The 17,512-nt window shown below is 44.5% G+C and overlaps 1 protein-coding gene across 1 annotated transcript; it reads left to right on the forward strand.

Annotated features, from left to right (window-relative positions):
• Positions 1–2,313: 2,313 nt before the first annotated feature.
• Positions 2,314–8,886, forward strand: LOC123090864 (threonine dehydratase 1 biosynthetic, chloroplastic). Its single transcript, XM_044512217.1, has 9 exons — positions 2,314–2,786; positions 4,513–4,692; positions 4,788–5,057; positions 5,310–5,516; positions 6,028–6,276; positions 6,353–6,426; positions 6,584–6,701; positions 8,044–8,178; positions 8,421–8,886. The coding sequence occupies exons 1-9, from the start codon at positions 2,361–2,363 to the stop codon at positions 8,574–8,576; spliced, it is 1,815 nt and encodes a 604-aa protein (XP_044368152.1). The 5' UTR covers positions 2,314–2,360; the 3' UTR covers positions 8,577–8,886.
• The last annotated feature ends 8,626 nt before the right edge of the window (positions 8,887–17,512 follow it).

Raw genomic sequence — 17,512 nt, forward strand, 5'->3', positions numbered from 1 at the left:
GTGTTTATTTGGTTTTGCAAGCAGTGGAAGAGGTATCAAGCTGCCACATGCGCCATGGTGATAGAGTACCCCCATGTACTTGCTCCTCCGATGTTTATGTTTCATTGCAGAGATAAATGATTGGTGGCATTTAGAACTTCAACAGGACAAATCAACAACTCCTTCTGCACAGCACAGTTAGGTGGCTTCAGACCCAAAACATTACAAAGAAAAGTTCAGTTGGGCAAGAGAAACTTATATTGATAATGCATTTCTAGAATATTTGTTAATTTTTATTGTGGCTTCAGACCCAAAACATTACAAAGAAAAGTTCAGTTGGGCAAGAGAAACTTATATTGTTATATAATGCATTTTTAGAATATTTGTTAATTTTTATTGCTATATAACCATTCAATTATAGTCACATATTGTACAAATTTATATTTGATGCATATAGAAGAAAGCACTATCCAATTCCATAGTTTGACATCCAAACATAATTTTGTATTGAAACATACTAAGATTCCATAAGCCAATTCAATGGGCATCCAAACAACCGAATCCGTATTCGTGTCCATTACAGTTTCCTGACTGAATTGGAATTGAAACCAATTCAATACAGAGGCCTTCAATACAGACATCCAAACGCAGCGTTAGAGAACTCGAGCCGTTCGGGTGATGGACGCAAGTACAAACAGGCTCTTGCTTGGTACACAATGTGCCCCGACTCGGTTCTTGTTGCATTCTAGAAGGGGCAAAGTTCTTACCGAGGGGAATTTGAAGGCTTTGCGGGAATCCTAGACAAATGCTCTTGGATTGGATGATAGCAGCAGTGCATTGGTGTTGTTGTCCTTGTTGAACACACCGCCTTGGAGTCGGATTCGGACAACGATGGTGTTGGATCCCGCAGGTTCGCGGGCCTGGAGGCGTATGCCCCAACTTTAGTAATGCATAGACTTGTCTGGCAACCATGATGATAGCAAGTGAAGTTGGACCACCACAACAGTTTATAATCGACACTATGAAGTCGGAGCTACCATGTCGATGACCATGTTAAAATGTTGATACGCTAAGGCGGCGACTTGGTTGTGGTGGACGATGTCGGCAGAGCCCTTGCGCGTATCTCTCCAATGAATCTTGCCATCAAAATCGGACCAGACTCGTATGGCCCCAATTGGTAGTCATGCTCCACTATAGCCGGCGCTTTGGCATGTCGTAATATCCATTTGCCCAGTTATCTTAGTTAATTGGAAATTTTACGAGCATTGTAATTACCACACCATTTTTTCCCTAGGGTTCCCAGAGAGGAGGTGGCCAACTTTTCTCTTTGACCTTGTCGACTCCTAGTGGGTTCCTTGTCCTTCCTAACCACTCGTGGCGTGGAATGGCGGGGGAACTCCGAATCTGAGTGTCATGGTTCGTGTTTTGTAGGCTCTTCAAGCTTTTTGTCATTGAGGAAGCTAAGGCGACAATAGCGATGGAATAATTGTTCCACAACCTTTTCATGTCGATGTCCTTTCTTGTAGTGGCGTCGAGGAGTCGGAGGATGGTGTAAATAGTTGGGCACTCGGTCTAGCGTGATTAATGTTTGTTCATGGCGATGGCAGCATGCTGGTCTCCCCGCAATGAAGCTCGGCCATATACCGCTTTTGTGAGGAACTTGTGAGGTTTGTGTCAGCCGAAGTTGAGATTATCTTTTGTCTCTTCTCGATGTTGGATTATCCCGTACGGCGATCTATCGATCCAGTCCGCGGCCACCGGTGACTTGTCGCTTGCTGCTTTTACAAACTTATGGATTTCAACAAGTTTTGCTTCCGTAATAGGGGGCCTAGAAACTACATTGAATTTTGCTCAAGAGCGTGCCACCGATGGACGCGGGATGCAGAAGGAGGAAGACGGTGTTGATTTCTTCAAGCATTGATTTGTGACTCGTATTCTTTTAAGGAATTTCTTGTAAGGACATATCTTCCGTTTTTGTAATTATTTTTAATTAACTTTTTTGACAACATTTACTTTTAATCAACTAATGAAACGAGATGCTAGTATAGTTTAGGAAACAATGAATGAAACGAGACCAAGCCCCAAAAAATATCCAAGCTCTGTTCATTTTCAATTGGAGCTCGAGTTAAACATGCCGCAGCAGCAGCGGCATGGGTCCAACGTCGAGCGCGAAAAAGACGGCAGAAGCGCCAACAAAAAGCGGCACCCGCGAACCCCCCATATACGCCGACGGCACGATCTCCCCCGGCCCCACCCAGGCACGTCCACCTGCCCATCCCAGGCCACATCACCATATCCCGCCCCCCCCCCGTGACGCGCTCCTCCGAAGCCACCTTCCCCCCATTCCCTCCACCCGAGCGCCGCACCAAGGAAAGCCCAGGATGGCGGCCGCCGCCACCTCCTCCCCACCCACGGCCTCCTTCTGCGCCGCATCCCGCAGCGGCCGCGTCGCCTGCCGGCCGCCCTCGCGGGTGGCCGCGGCGGCGACGACGGCGGCGGCGTCGTCCCCGGAGGCCGCGGCGCCCCTGAAGGCGGACCTGGCGCCCCTGGCGCCCGCGCCGCTGATGCGGGTGGTGCCCGAGTCGCTGCAGGGCGCGAGCGGGTCGCTCGTGGGCGTGCCGGGCCGCGGGGCGGGGGCGGGGGAGGAGGGCGGCGGCCTCGACGGGCCCGGCGCCATGGAGTACCTCACGGCCGTGCTCGCCTCCAAGGTCTACGACGTGGCCGTCGAGACGCCGCTCGAGCGCGCCGCCAAGCTCTCCGACCGCCTCGGGGTCAACCTCCACATCAAGCGCGAGGACCTGCAGCCGGTAATCAATCACCACCTTTAGATAGATTTTGTTCCCGCTTGCAGGCACTCATTTGCATCAGGAGATATTCGAATTTTCGAATTGTTGCGCCCTGGTAGAACTTCGATTGGTGTGGGCTTTGCGGGGTTTTTTTGCCTTTGCCTGTGATGTTCACTGTTTAGATTCCTCGCGCACCTTCGGCCTTGGCACGTTGTTGTCATGCTTTCTCGACAATAATGGAGGTTTCAGGCAGTACTGTACTTCCCATGCTTGATAGGGGGTTAGCGTTGTGTGTTTGGTGATTTGAAATGCACCAGCGCGTCAGGGTCTCGAGTAAACTGGCCACATCAAGACATGATGAATTACTTCAGCGCCCATGTCTTCCGTCCCAGCGCTTGCTCTTGCGGGGGAGAGGCAGAGCACTCCCCAGCTTCAGGTCTCCAACCATATCTTCAGGTCCAGCAGTACCAGACCGCTACTTTGGTGACTGTTGCATCGAATTATTTTGCCACAATCGAGTTGGGATTAGTTGGGCATATATATACTTTGAGAGGCTGAAGACGGATCGTCAGCCAGTGTGCACTGCAACCATCCAGAGCTAGTAGCATAGTTTTGAAGGGCCTGCAGAAGTTTGTTAGCAGATGTGGGCCTTGTTAACCTCCAGTTGACAACAGGATTCTGTCATCTATTTGAGCAGGATTACTCTCAGCTGGGCGCCTTCCAGTTCCTGAGTGTCACCACCATGAGCCTCCACACCTGTTTCATAATACTAACCCAGGTCTGAGTGTCAAACACTATGTTATTTCTGCAATTCCAGACCCCCCACAGAACTGCTGCAGAACTGACATTGAATATCTTAAACCTCTTGTTAGTTGTTACTTAACCAGCAACTAGCCACAAATAAAAATATCAGAAACCTGAATACAGGTAGCCTGTAACGGCAGCTATTTCTTGCCAACTTAACCTAGCTACAATACAGTAAAAAGGTAGGTGGTCCCCTGATTCAGTTTCAGAACAGTGCACACATTCAGGTTGTTTCTTCATTCCTTTTGTAGAAAGTTGTCCCTAGTCATAATGTTGTTCAAGAACATTAACCACAGGAAAACCTGAATCCTAGGGTGATTTTGCAGTTTCCAAACATCTGTAACAAAAACAGGCACAACTCCTCTGAAATTGATAATCTTATGTAGAGAGCTGGAAGAGTAACTGCCATTTTTCTTCATACTTACATAACGAAGAATATGCATCAGAATAGCAAATACTACTAGCAGTATCTTCAAGCTCGAAGCCTCAAACCACTGTTGTAGCTGAACCTGTGTACAAGTTCTTCTGAAAGTGCATTTAACCTGGATACCATCCCTGGTCTCAGCTACAACTGAGTTTTGCTCATTTAAAATGTATTTTTATTGTGAGCTTAATATTAAAAATTTGTTAAACAACGGAAGTTTAGGGCATGTGGAAGTTTGTGCCTAATCTGATATATCAGATCATTTAGTGTTATTATGATTGACATAATGGTATCAGAGAGAGGGGTAGGGGTATCCTAGGTGCAAACTGAAAACTTTATCTCTCATGGATATTTTTGATATATTGTATAGTTTATATAGTGTCCTCCTGCCCTTAGCTTTATTGTTTGCCAAATGGTTGGTTTTCTACTTTTTGTGTTTGTTTATTGCACATGTAGCTGTTACTGGCTCCTTCAATGGCCATTTTCATACCTAGGTAAATTTGTTTGTTTCATGCATAGGTGTTTTCATTCAAGTTGAGAGGTGCATATAATATGATGGCAAAGCTCTCCCGAGAGCAGTTGAACAATGGCGTTATCTGCTCCTCTGCTGGAAACCATGCTCAAGGAGTTGCTCTTTCTGCCCGGAAACTGGGCTGTGATGCCGTTATTGTCATGCCTGTGACAACACCAGAAATCAAGGTTATCATTCTCTCGATGCCATTACCTTAAATATGATGTTTTATATGGTATATTTACGTTATTATCACCAGCTACTAACATATAACTTAGTCCAGTGGCGATCAGTGGAGAGATTGGGTGCGACAGTAGTTCTGAAGGGAGACTCATATGATGAAGCTCAGTCATATGCAAAATTACGGTGTGAACAGGAAGGCCGCACATTCATACCTCCTTTTGACCATCCTGACATCATCGCTGGACAAGGAACTGTTGGCATGGAAATTGTTCGTCAACTGCAAGGTCCATTACATGCAATATTTGTACCTGTGGGAGGTGGCGGATTAATTGCTGGCATTGCTGCCTATGTGAAACGGGTCCGCCCTGAGGTTAGCTTTCAAGCTCAGGAGTATTTTCTTCTTCTATGAAAAATCTTGCAAGACACCTAAGTTCTTTGTAAATGGCATCAAAGTAAATGGCTTTGTTTTAAGTGCGCTTTGGAGGTTCAATTGTTTTTCATCCAATCGCCTAACTGTAATCCTTCTCCAGATTGAACTCAATACATCATTTGGTTACATTGGAGTACAATATTCATATTCAGGGTGTCACTTTCTTGTATGTTTACAACAGTTCTGGTACAGGTCAAAATAATTGGAGTAGAGCCCTCAGATGCAAATGCCATGGCATTGTCCTTGTGTCATGGCCAAAGGGTCGTGTTAGAACATGTTGGAGGGTTTGCTGATGGTGTAGCTGTCAAAGTTGTTGGGGAGGAGACATTTCGCTTGTGTCAAGAACTTGTAGATGGCATTGTCCTGGTCAGCAGAGATGCTATTTGTGCTTCAATAAAGGTGAGAATGATCAGTTTATTCTATGTCTGCTCTGCGTCGTTATGTTAAATGTATGTGTTACTACTGAACAGTGACCTGTTTTTGTCACTGTAAATCTGTACTGCTCAATTTACTTGAATAAAAGCATAGCGTACAATACTACAATGCGCAAAAGAAAATTCCTACTTACATAAATTTTCTGTGATCCAATGGTCTGTCCATATAATCCACCAGCTGGAGAACTTTCTAAAGTTACATGTTTTAATCACTCTCTAGTGGAGAAGGTGATCTAGTTTTCGAACTTTCAATTATTCGTGTGGATATTGATATTCAATGTATTTTTTTTATTTACTATGCGTAGGTATCCTGTTAATATTGCTGAAAAGTAGGATGCTGGAAATTCTCCCATGGCAGTTTGTTCTATTCCAATCTTACTGCCATCATGCTTGTTGACTGTTTATGCTATATTGCTGTGAATGTTCTGCTTTGACAATCTTTTTCATACTGAAAATGTTGTTCTTTGTGGGTGCAGGATATGTTTGAGGAGAACAGGAATATCCTTGAACCTGCTGGGGCCCTTGCCTTGGCAGGGGCTGAAGCTTACTGCAAATACTACGGTTTGAAAGGGGAAACTGTGGTTGCAATAAGTAGTGGTGCGAATATGAACTTTGATAGACTTAGATTAGTAACTGAGCTTGCTGATGTTGGTCGAAAACGAGAAGCAGTATTAGCTACGTTTTTGCCAGAGGAGCAGGGAAGCTTCAAAAAGTTTGCAGAACTGGTATGCATCGTGATTTTTCTATCAAGACACAATAGTTTATATTCTGTTTCTTTTCTTATGGTTTCTTGTTCTGCAGGTTGGCGGGATGAATATTACTGAATTCAAATACAGATATGATTCTAACGGAAAAGAAGCCCTTGTTCTTTACAGGTACTCAGACAACAATTTCAATAATCTTGTTTATGTACCGGTTTATTGTTTCTCAATTACTTTTTCTAGAACCTTGATGGGACAGGAATACTCATACATAGAGACGGTGACTTTTAACATTCTCCTGGCTAATCTATATGGTTTTTCTGTATTGCAGTGTTGGCATCTATACTGACCATGAGCTTAAAGCAATGGTGGAACGCATGGAATCATCAGAACTTAAGACTGTGAACCTTACTGACAATGATCTCGCAAAAGACCACCTAAGATACTTTGTAAGTTACATTTTTCTGCCACAGTGATAGGCTCATATCCCATTAACACATTATTTTGGTACAGTTGACAAAATACCCCCTCTGTCCAATATTAATTGGCGCTCAAACAGATGTTTCTAGCACTAAAATACATCTAGATACATCCGTTTGAGCGTCCATTTATATGGGACGGAAGTTGTAATTACTACCAGTCACATTATGGTAATATCACGGTTTACTTGATGAATATTCCATTTGCAACATGCTAGGATGATTTGCGAACTGTTCTAAAACATAAATGTAATGTTTGGATGAATTTGAGCTGAATGGATATAATCAACTCTATTGTCTTTCCATCATAGAGCATAATGTTGCAAACTTCATTAAATTCATTTAGTCCTTGTTAAACATCTTCTCACTATTGTGCTCTTCTCTGCCTCTGCCAGTTCTGGAAAACTGGGTCTATTGTTGGCAGACTACGTTTTTGCCACTAATTTTTTAGTGACCATGCAGGGGATACTGCACTTCGATGCATTAAGAAGGGAAATGAACTTTACAGCACCTAGTACAGGGCATGACAAAATTAAAAATGGAGATGACCTAGAAAACTGTACAAGGAAAAGAAATCCTAGAACAGAACCATGATGACTTGAACCACCTTCCACCGGTCAGCTCTAAGCTACCTGAGCTCCTAGGTCCTTTGCCCGGGCAAGCCACTACATGGATTTTTCCTTGGTCGTGTATTTTGACATTAAGAAGGTGACAAGCACCCTACGCATCAATGATGACTCATAATTGGGTGGTGGGGTTGTACAGACTTCTCGCCAACCTGGCTATGCTCAGTTCCTTGTGTATCATGAGTAGTAGGAACAAGTATACAAAGCCATACTCCTAGAATTATGTATATAGTCTTCATATATACTCAAAGGTGTTTGTTGCAACAGTTCCTTTGACGTGTCTGTAGTTCTAAGTTAAAAAGTAAAGTTGCAGGACAGAAGTTATATGACATTCTTTTTTGCATGAAATTACTGTAGCAATAAGTATGTAATTGTGCAGTGCTACAAGCATTCAGCAGATCGAACATCTGATCCCCTGTTTCTTTCTGTACTTCAAATACTGCTGAGATATTCCAAGAAAGAAAGAATAAAAATCCTGCGATGAGTTGTGGTTTTGATGTTGTTTTGCAAATAGAAATGTTGACATCAAAAGATATATAGGGCACATAGATGATTGTGTTGATTGTGTATGCCTTGAAGAGTTGAATGAGCCTATTCTATTTATTTTAATGTCGTTTTGGCCATTTTGTATTAAAATGATGTACTGTATGTCGTTGTCTTATCATTCCTTGAATGTCTATTTTCAGATTGGAGGCAGGTCAGAAGTAAAAGACGAACTTGTTTACCGGTTTATTTTCCCAGAAAGGCCAGGTGCTCTTATGAATTTTTTGGATACATTGAGCCCCCGATGGAACATCAGCCTTTTCCATTACCGTGCACAGGTATGTTATTTTAGTTCTGTCAGCGGCCTTCTTATGATAGTGGCCTTGTATGAAATCTCATAGATCTAACAACATCATCATATGCCACCTACCTTCAAAAGTAGAAATGGATGAAAATCTTCCATGGGAAATTAAAATGGGATACACGGATTGTTACAGTAGTGTATGCCAAAATTGCAAAAAATATCCTTTTTAGACTGTCCACAAGAGCTGCAATTCAGTGAGCTCATTATCTTTGGCAGGGTGAAACCGGAGCAAACGTGTTAGTTGGCATACAAGTGCCACCGGAGGACGTTGATGAATTCAGGAGTCGTGCCGACAATCTTGGGTATGAATACATGTCTGAGATGAACAACGAGATCTATCATCTCCTTTTGCGCAGCCCCAATAAGGTCTGATCTCTGATGCGGCTGACTCTCACCAATCCAACCGATGGTTAGTGTGGCCTACCAAGGAAGACCCAATGCTAGGTAGGATTGTTAGTGTGGCTTGCTCTCTCATTTTGGAATAAAACCCTTGTCATGCCTATTTGTGTAGAACTGTTAGTGTGCCATTCGTCGACAAGTTATTTATTGTAGTAATGTGTGGTGTATTTGCTCTGCGCTTGCAGGGCTAAATCTCTCGTTCTGTAAGCTTGTGAGGCACCAAGAACTCATGAATAATAATAATGATAGTGATGATGCAATCCAAGATCAAATGTTGTTGAGAGTTGCGTCGCACTTGAATCATCATTTGATGCCTTACTTTTAGGTCTCTCTTGCATTAGCAGTCCTCCCAAAGTTTTCAAAAATCCCGAAGGAAAAACATGGATGTAGGGCATGCTACGAGGCGAATCTGCAAATTTTCATTTGAAAGCATTGTTGTCCTGAAAAGCTTTTGTATAGTTTTTCTTCTGGATGAAAATTTACTAGCCTTTGTCGCCAGGGTTGATACACTTCCTTGGATCTTCCCATCTCTGGCCGGTTGGGTGGCTGCTGTCTTGGCGGTTCGGTTTGGTTTGGCTCTGTGGCCGTCTTTTCTTTGCGTTTATGCTTCATTCAAGCATGTTTGTCTCTCCTGGTGTTGCTCGTGGTTCTGCCTGGTGCTGCAGGTGCTGCAGGTCCTGCCATGGATAGTTGCCGCTCCATGCCAGTCAGTGCTTGCCTTTCATGCTCCACTCTGGGGTTGCTTGGGTTCATCTCTGGTTGTGGGTGGTACGCGTCGTTCTTGTTTGTTTGTTCGTGGTGATGAGGTTTTGGTTGTGCCATCAGTGGCGTTGCAGTGGTATTATTTCATCTGTAGCGTCGTAATGGTGGTGCTGTCTTTGGTGTTGTAATCTCCTTCTTAATGAGTTACATATGCTGCTCTCCTGCATGGTTTGAAATTTAGCAGCGTTGCCGTTAAGATGACACAATGGAATGTATCCTCGAATGAGGATGACAATGCCAGATGATGTAATCCCTCAGTGGCTTAGTGTGATTGCGTAACGGATATTCCTGGCAAGGAGTAGGATATAAGAGCATGGACTTTGCAAATCCGGCCCCTCAAACGCCCGCGGACGCGTCTGGATGTGCCCATGCATTGACCGGGCACGGCTCAAATTAGCCAATTTGCATCCGTCTCTCTCATATTTCATCCATACAAAGCATGTAAAAAAAATCCTACGTACTGCACCTACGTACTACCCTAATTACTCTTGATTGGAGAAGATGTCCACGTCACCAACTGGACGGGCGGGTAGGAGGGCTCCGACTCATCCTCCTTCTCGACCCCATCCATGTAGGCGAACATCTTCGCCTCCTCCGCGGCCTCTTGCGCCTCCATCTCCTGCCGGCGACGGTGTCTTGTCTCCGCAGCCGACTCCGACCGGAGGGAATCGAGGATGCCCTGATGCTCCGCTTGCAAATCCCCGTCGCCAGCTTCCCCCACATCCTCCTCCTCCGGATCATCCTCCTCCTCAAAGTCTTCCTCCTCCTCCACCACCACCACCTCCTCCTCCAACTCCTCAGGATCCACTGCATCCGGAGGTAGCCCCGCGGCGATCCTGGCTTCGCGCCTAGCCAGGATCTGCTTAAAGAGCTTAAGCCGGCGCTCCTGCGTCAAAAATGGCTCGCTCCTCACCCGGCGGTGTGGGGGCATGGCTACTAGGCAGACGGGGTGGAGTGAAAAGTGATGGCTGCGGCGAACAGGAGGAGGAAAATGTGGATGGATGGTAGGGTTTCAGTGCCGCCAGTCGACTTAAATAGCCGAGCAATGCACCACGCGACCCGCCGTAGCTGCGCCACACGGCGCCATCGGTCCGACGAAGGAGACGAGCTTCGGACTGCCGGGTTTGAGGGCCTTTTCCGCGTGGGACCCCTTCGTCAGCTCGATGTGGCGGGAGTGCCCGGGCGCGCCTCATATTTGGGCTGGATATGGGGGGTGCCGGTCAGTCAGGGCGTTTGAGGCCCGTTTGAGGCGTTCGTCTCGGTCGAAAAAATGTGACCGGTCAGTGACCGGGCGGCCCGCCCGAGCGTATGAGGCGGATTTGAAGCGCCCAGCTGTATATGCTCTAAGAGTATCTATAGCCAGCTCCTTAAATCCTCGCTATACGCATGTGTGAACGACTCGGTCACTAAACGCCCGGGCTGACCGGCATCCCTCACATCCAACCCAAATTTTGGCTGGATATGGGGAGGTCGGGCGCGTCTGCCACGTCGGATCGAGCCCACACTGGGTCATCCTGACCCCACATATATTTGTCCCCATCCGCCAAACCCTAGCCGCTCCACTCCGTGCTCAAGCTCCCTTCCGACAATCTTTGGCCCTTTCCGGCATGGCAAGCAACGAATTTGACTCTGAATACTCTGAATCCGTCGAGTGAGTGAAAGTGTAACTAATCCCTGGGTGGTTTTGGTAATTATTAACAACATATAGCTCATTGAATAATGATCTTTCAAGATAATCATTTCAAAAAGTTCAATGATTGGCATGGCATGGACTAGAGATGTGGACCCCTCAAAATGCAAAGGACACATATTGACAATAAGCTCAAGACTCTACATTTTCTATTTAAGTGATCCAAGATCACATTGAGTCTATAGGAAAGCCAATACTATTAAAAGGGGATGATGTGTTGCTTAATGTGTTGCTTGCTCAAAATGCTTAGTGATGTGCTCCAAAACCCTCAACCACTTTCCCATTTCCACATTTATCCTAAACCTAAATGTCAAACTCGGCCCCACCGATTTGATCTACCCGGCGCCATTGAGTTCATTTGACATAGCCATGGCCACAAACCCTAGTCACTTCAGTCTCACTGATAGGGATCTCGGTCTCACCGAGATGGGATTGCAAACTCTCTGGTTCCCTTTGTAACGTTTCGGTCTCACCGAAATGAGCGATCGGTCCCACCGAGTTCGCAATGCAAACTTTCTGTTTCCTTTTCGTAACGCTTCGGTCTCACTAAAACGAGCGGATTGATCCTGCCAAGTTTGCCTGGCCAACTCTCTGTTTGCCTATTATTGAAATCGGTCCCACCGAGTTCATGTGATCGGTCACACCGAGATCAAGTTATGCCCTAACCCTAGCGCATCGGTCCCACCGAGTTGATTATATCGGTCCCACCGAAAATCCTAACGTTCATACTTTGGTCTGAATCGGTTTGACCGAGTTTCATGATTTGGTCCCACCGAGTTCGGGAATCTGTGTGTAATGCTTAGATTTTGTGTGGAGACTATATATACCCCTCCACCCATTCTTCATTCGTGGAGAAAGCCATCAGAACACACCTACACTTCCACTACTCATTTTCTGAGAGAGAACCACCTACTCATGTGTTGAGACCAAGACATTCCAATCCAACCATATGAATCTTGATATCTAGTCTTCCCCAAGTTGCTTTCCACTCAAATCATCTTTCCACCATAGCCAAATCTGTGAGAGAGAGTTGAGTGTTGGGGAGACTATCATTTGAAGCACAAGAGCAAGGAGTTCATCATCAACACACCATCTATTACCTTTTGGAGAGTGGTGTCTCCTAGATTGGTTAGGTGTCGCTTGAGAGCCTCCATCAAGATTGTGGAGTTGAACAAAGAAGTTTGTAAGGGCAAGGAGATCGCCTACTTCGTGAAGATCTACCCAAGTGAGGCAAGTATTTCGTGGGCGATGGCCATGGTGGGATAGACAAGGTTGCTTCTTCGTGGACCCTTCGAGGGTGGAGCCCTCTATGGACTCGCGCAGCCGTTATCCTTCGTGGGTTGAAGTCTCCATCAACGTGGATGTACGATAGCACCACCTATCGGAACCATGTCAAAAATCTCCATGTTTACAATTGCATTTGCTCCCTCCAAACTCCTAACTTTACCTTCATATGCAATGATTTACATTCCGCTGCTATACTATTTGAATTGCATGTGTTAGGTTGATTTCTTGACTAGTACTAAGTTGCTAAAATCTGCCAAGAATTAAAATTGGGAAAAGGTTAAGCTTTTATTTGGTCAAGTAGTCTAATCACCCCCCCTCTAGACATACTTTCGATCCTACAAGTGGTATCAGAGCTTTGGTCTCCATTTGCCTTGATTTCCATAGCTTTGGTGATCATAGCCTTGGTTTCACAACCTAGGAGAGTATGGAGTCTAGCGAGGGAAATTACCACCTTAGAGGTCTTTACTTTGATGGTACTAATTTTGCTAGTTGGAAGCATAAGATGAAAATGCATATTCTTGGACATAACCCCGTCGTTTGGGCTATTGTGTGTATTGGTTTGCAAGGTGAATTCTTCAACGGGAGAGAACCAAATCGTCAAGCTACCGCGGATGAGTTGAAGATGCTGCAATACAATGCTCAAGCTTGCGATATCCTCCTCAACGGATTGTGCCCCAAAGAATTCAACAAAATCAGCCGTGTTGAGAATGCAAAGGAAATTTGGGATACTTTGATTGATATGCATGAAGGTACCAACACCGTCAAGGAATCCAAGTTAGATGTGCTTCAAAGTCAGCTTGACAAGTTCAAAATGAAGGATGGTGAAGGTGTCGCTGAAATGAACTCTAGGCTTGCTCTCATCACAAATGAGATTGCCGTCTTAGGAAGTGAAGAGATGACCGACAAATTCACCATCAAGAAGATCCTAAGAGCCTTGGATGGAAAATATGATACAGTGTGCACTTTGATCCAAATGATGCCAAATTACAAAGACCTCAAGCCAATGGAAGTCATTGGAAGAATTGTTGCTCATGAGATGTCACTCAAGGATAAAGAAGAGCTACACAACAAGTCTAGTGGTGCTTACAAAGCCGCATATGATTCTCCTACACCATCAAGTGAGAAACAAACCTTAAATGAAGAATTGAGCTTAATGGTCAAGAACTTCAACAAATTATACAAGAGTAGAAGCAAGGAAAGAAGTTCCAAGTCAAGGTCCTACAATGACAAAAGATCTTCTAGTCGTGAGCGAAATTGCTATAATCGTGGAAGACCCGGACACTACTCCAATGAGTGTACGGCTCCCTACAAAAGAAGAGAAGACTCACCTAAAAGGAGAAGCAAAAGGGAAGAATCACCACCAAGAGAGAGAAGGAGTAGAGATGATCGCTATGAACGAAGAACTTCTCGAAGAAGCAAGGATTTGGAAAGGAAGGACAAGTCATCAAGGAGCTATACAAAACAAAGACATCAAGCTCATGTTGGTGAATGGGTATCCGGTTCCGACTCTGACCACCACTCCGAGAAAAGTTATCACTCTGACTCCGAATATACTCAAGATGAAGGCATTGCCGGTCTAGCACTTGTGTCAACCAACTCCTATGATATATTTGATTCACCAAATGAAGGAATTGGAAGATGCTTCATGGCTAAAGGCCCCAAGGTATCACACCCCGAGTATGTTGATTCTGGTAGTGATGAAGATGATTTGCTAGGTGATGATGATTTACTTGTTGACAACTCTAGTGATGAATACTATGATGAAATGTCTATTAATCATGCTAATCAAGATAAAACGAATGACAATGATAAGAAGGAGATTGAGCGTCTAACTAAAGAACTAAACACTCTTAAGTTAGCTCATGAAACTACTTTATAAGATCATCGAGAGCTTTTAAAAACTCATGAGAAGCTACGCTTCGAGAAGCTCAATCTTGAGCAAGAACATGAGTTATTAAAGGCCATCAATGGTGATCTTCGGAAGAAAAGTTCTTCTTACATTGCCAAGCGTTTACTCTTGTCTACTTACATGCCACAAGTAAAATCTAGCAACAAGAACAAGAAAGATTCTTCTTCTAGTAGTAGCAATAATCATGCTAAATCCAATGTTGTTGCTTCTAGTAGTTCTCTTGATTCCATTAATGATTCTCTTAGCCAAGTTACACTTGAGCAAGAAAATAGCTTATTGAAGGGAATTATAAAGAAAGGTGTTTACAAGAGCCTTGTCGGAAGTAAGCAATTTGAGGAAATTGTACGCAAGCAAGCAAGGCATCGGAAGAATCAAGGTGTTGGTTTTGAACGAAAGTTCAATGCCAATGGAGTTGAGTGGGAAGAAGATCAATACCGCAAGATAAAGTTTGTTCCTCAACAAGTGAAGTATGATCCTACTTCCTTCTAGGGGACATAAGCTCAAGATGATCTTCCACCACAAGACCACAAGCTAAAAGGCAAGGACAAGCTTCAAGAAGAGATTGATGCCTTTGAAGATGCTCCAAAGGCCTTACTCAAGTGGGTTGCCAAGACTACATTAAGTTCTACTTCATCAAGTACATCTACAACCCCAAGGATTCCCATCAAGATGATGTGGATCCCGAAGCAGAAGAACTAGATATTTCTTGAGGGTGACTCCGCCAACATACTTCATTCATATTCATTTGGCAAGGACTAGTGTAAACAACTTCCACATATTGCACTAGTTCAAGGAGTCACAAACCCTCTTGTTGGTAAGACAAGGGACAAAGTAACCTAATGCTTTCATGGACATCATCATGTGTGTGTTTCACTCTATGTCTATGGATATCCTTGTGTTGTTCCTTGTGGGACTAACCCATGTAGGTATTGAAAGTGCAACTCACTCCAATGGATTGCTTCAAATGATCTACACCAACAATGAGCATCCACATCTTCAACACCTACATGAAGTCATCATCGACAAAACCCAAGGTTAGTTCATCCCTCTTAGGGGGGATATCACATCTAGGGGGAGCTTTACTCTAAGAATTGGGCTAAAGCAACTCTAATGATGTGAACACAACAATGCTTTATGTAAAAGTGGTAACCCCACTTGTGCTTAAACGATGAGTATGACCTATGATCAAATGTTCTCATTTGACTCCTAAGTCAATATACTCATATATAGATGACCTAGTCATTGCCAATTGCTTGATAGATGCTAGAGTGATTGTTCATGCTTTGCCACATATTTCATTTGCCATTTTATTGTGTGAGCATGCTGATTGCATATTTTCTCATTCGAGGACATCCATTTGTTGTTATGATTGATTGGCTCTTTTTTTGCCAAATGGATGGACAAGAATGCCTAATAACTTCTTTTAGCTATCTATGCTTTTCTCGTCTCAAACTCTATTCCTGCTACATCTTAAAGTTTCACTACTAGAAAAACCCCTACTAATGGCGCACCTAGTATGGCCATTAATGGCGATTAATGGCGCATCTGTGGTGCGCCATTAATAGCACGCCATTAGTAATTTTTACTAATGGCGCACCACCTGGTGCGCTATTAGTATCTGGTACTAATGGCGCACCGGGTGCGCCATTAGTATGCCTCCCAGGGGCCATGTATACCCAGGTGCTTTGGCATACTAATGGCGCACCACCACTGGATGCGCCATTAGTAACCGCGGCATACTAATGGCGCACTACCCAGTGATGCGCCATTAGTATGCCTTGTCATACTAATGGCGCACTGTCATGTGATGCGCCATTAGTATGAATATTAGGTTTTTTTTTTTTTATTTTCTGTTTTTTGCACAGGTTACAAAATGTATAATTTGACAAAATATAGACAGCACACATCAACAACAGATTCATCGAATACAATAGAAGATTAGTCTTTGAATACAATTCATCATATTAGTCTCCGAATACAATTCATCATATTAGTCTCCGAATTGAAAAGACCGAACAAAGATAGAACATTATATTACAAGTCTCGAGACCGCGAGTAGCGAGTTTGTCTTCACATTACAAGTCGATATCGATCATCTAAACTACCATCACATAGAAGAGAGCTGCGGTCATCACGATGAGCATCATCACGATGAAACTCGTCTTCATCCGGTTCCTCCAACGCTCCCTCCCCTCTCCCGCTAGATAGCGGGCGTATCTAGATTCGGCCTCGGCCCTAGTGGTGTACCCTTTGTAACTGTTACCGCTGAATCGGTGAACCTGTCTCCGACACTCCTCCCAGTCATCGTAGACTCCGGGAACCTTACCCTTGTACACGACATACGTCGGCATCGCTATGCACTAGCCAAACGAAACGTTAGTACCAATTCACAGACAATACATAAGCAATATATAAGTATGCAACAGAACGATCGGAAGAGAAAAGCAAGACATTAATAGCATCGATTACATCTAAGTTGAACGACTCTCGAAACCAAAGAGACATACTACAAGTTCATTAAAGTTTAATTACAACATGAGCCAATCGATGTTTCAGAACTAGACACAGCATCACTGCTTTCGACTCGACTCAAGGGACCGGAGCGTGGATGAAGCCGCCGTCTATCGTGGGAGTCATGAAATAACGGTCGTTGTCAGCCTGCATTTGTAGCATTGTGTCGATGTCACTGTTGGACGGTTGATTTTGAGGTAGAACTGCCCCGAGGTACGAAGGACATCTTGATGGATGATTTCCGCAAACTCCGACTGGATGCGAAAGAATTCTTGTCGGAGGTCCGCGTCCTGGATTGCCGACACGCTCTTTGCCCAATCTTTGAGTTTACTCGGTAGCAGAAGTTGATGATGGTCCCGTACGATCGCCCGCATGTGATGGATGGCGTAGTAGGCACCCTTCTGACCGCCAGGCGGCTGCTTGACGCAGCAGAACATCGTATTGTGGGAGAACACGTGCTTGCCGTACTTACGAATAGGCCTGGTGAAGGTGCCTCCAGATTTGGCGTAGCCGGGGAGAACATCATCAAGAACCTTCTTGACATTTGTGTAGTCTACGTTCGACTGACGGTCCGGGTCGAAATACGTGGCCATGGAATATTTGGGGCTTAGGAGGATGAGCGTGCAACGTGTGTCACTGCAGAAAACACGGAATGTTAAAAGAAAAACGATCGAAATGTAAGAATTCATATGTTACGGGCCGGTTGAGGGGAGGACTTACTCGGGAAAGTAAGGCACGAGGAAGTTATCC

Source organism: Triticum aestivum, chromosome 4B (assembly GCF_018294505.1).
Source record: "Triticum aestivum cultivar Chinese Spring chromosome 4B, IWGSC CS RefSeq v2.1, whole genome shotgun sequence".
Taxonomy (NCBI): Eukaryota; Viridiplantae; Streptophyta; class Magnoliopsida; order Poales; family Poaceae; genus Triticum; species Triticum aestivum.

Coding starts and splice junctions, on each gene's coding strand:
- LOC123090864 (XM_044512217.1), top strand. CDS start 2,361: ATGGCGGCCGCCGCCACCTCCTCCCCACCCACGGCCTCCTTCTGCGCC. Junction 2,787..4,512: donor AGCGCGAGGACCTGCAGCCG/GTAATCAATCAC, acceptor TTTCATGCATAG/GTGTTTTCATTCAAGTTGAG. Junction 6,277..6,352: donor TCAAAAAGTTTGCAGAACTG/GTATGCATCGTG, acceptor CTTGTTCTGCAG/GTTGGCGGGATGAATATTAC.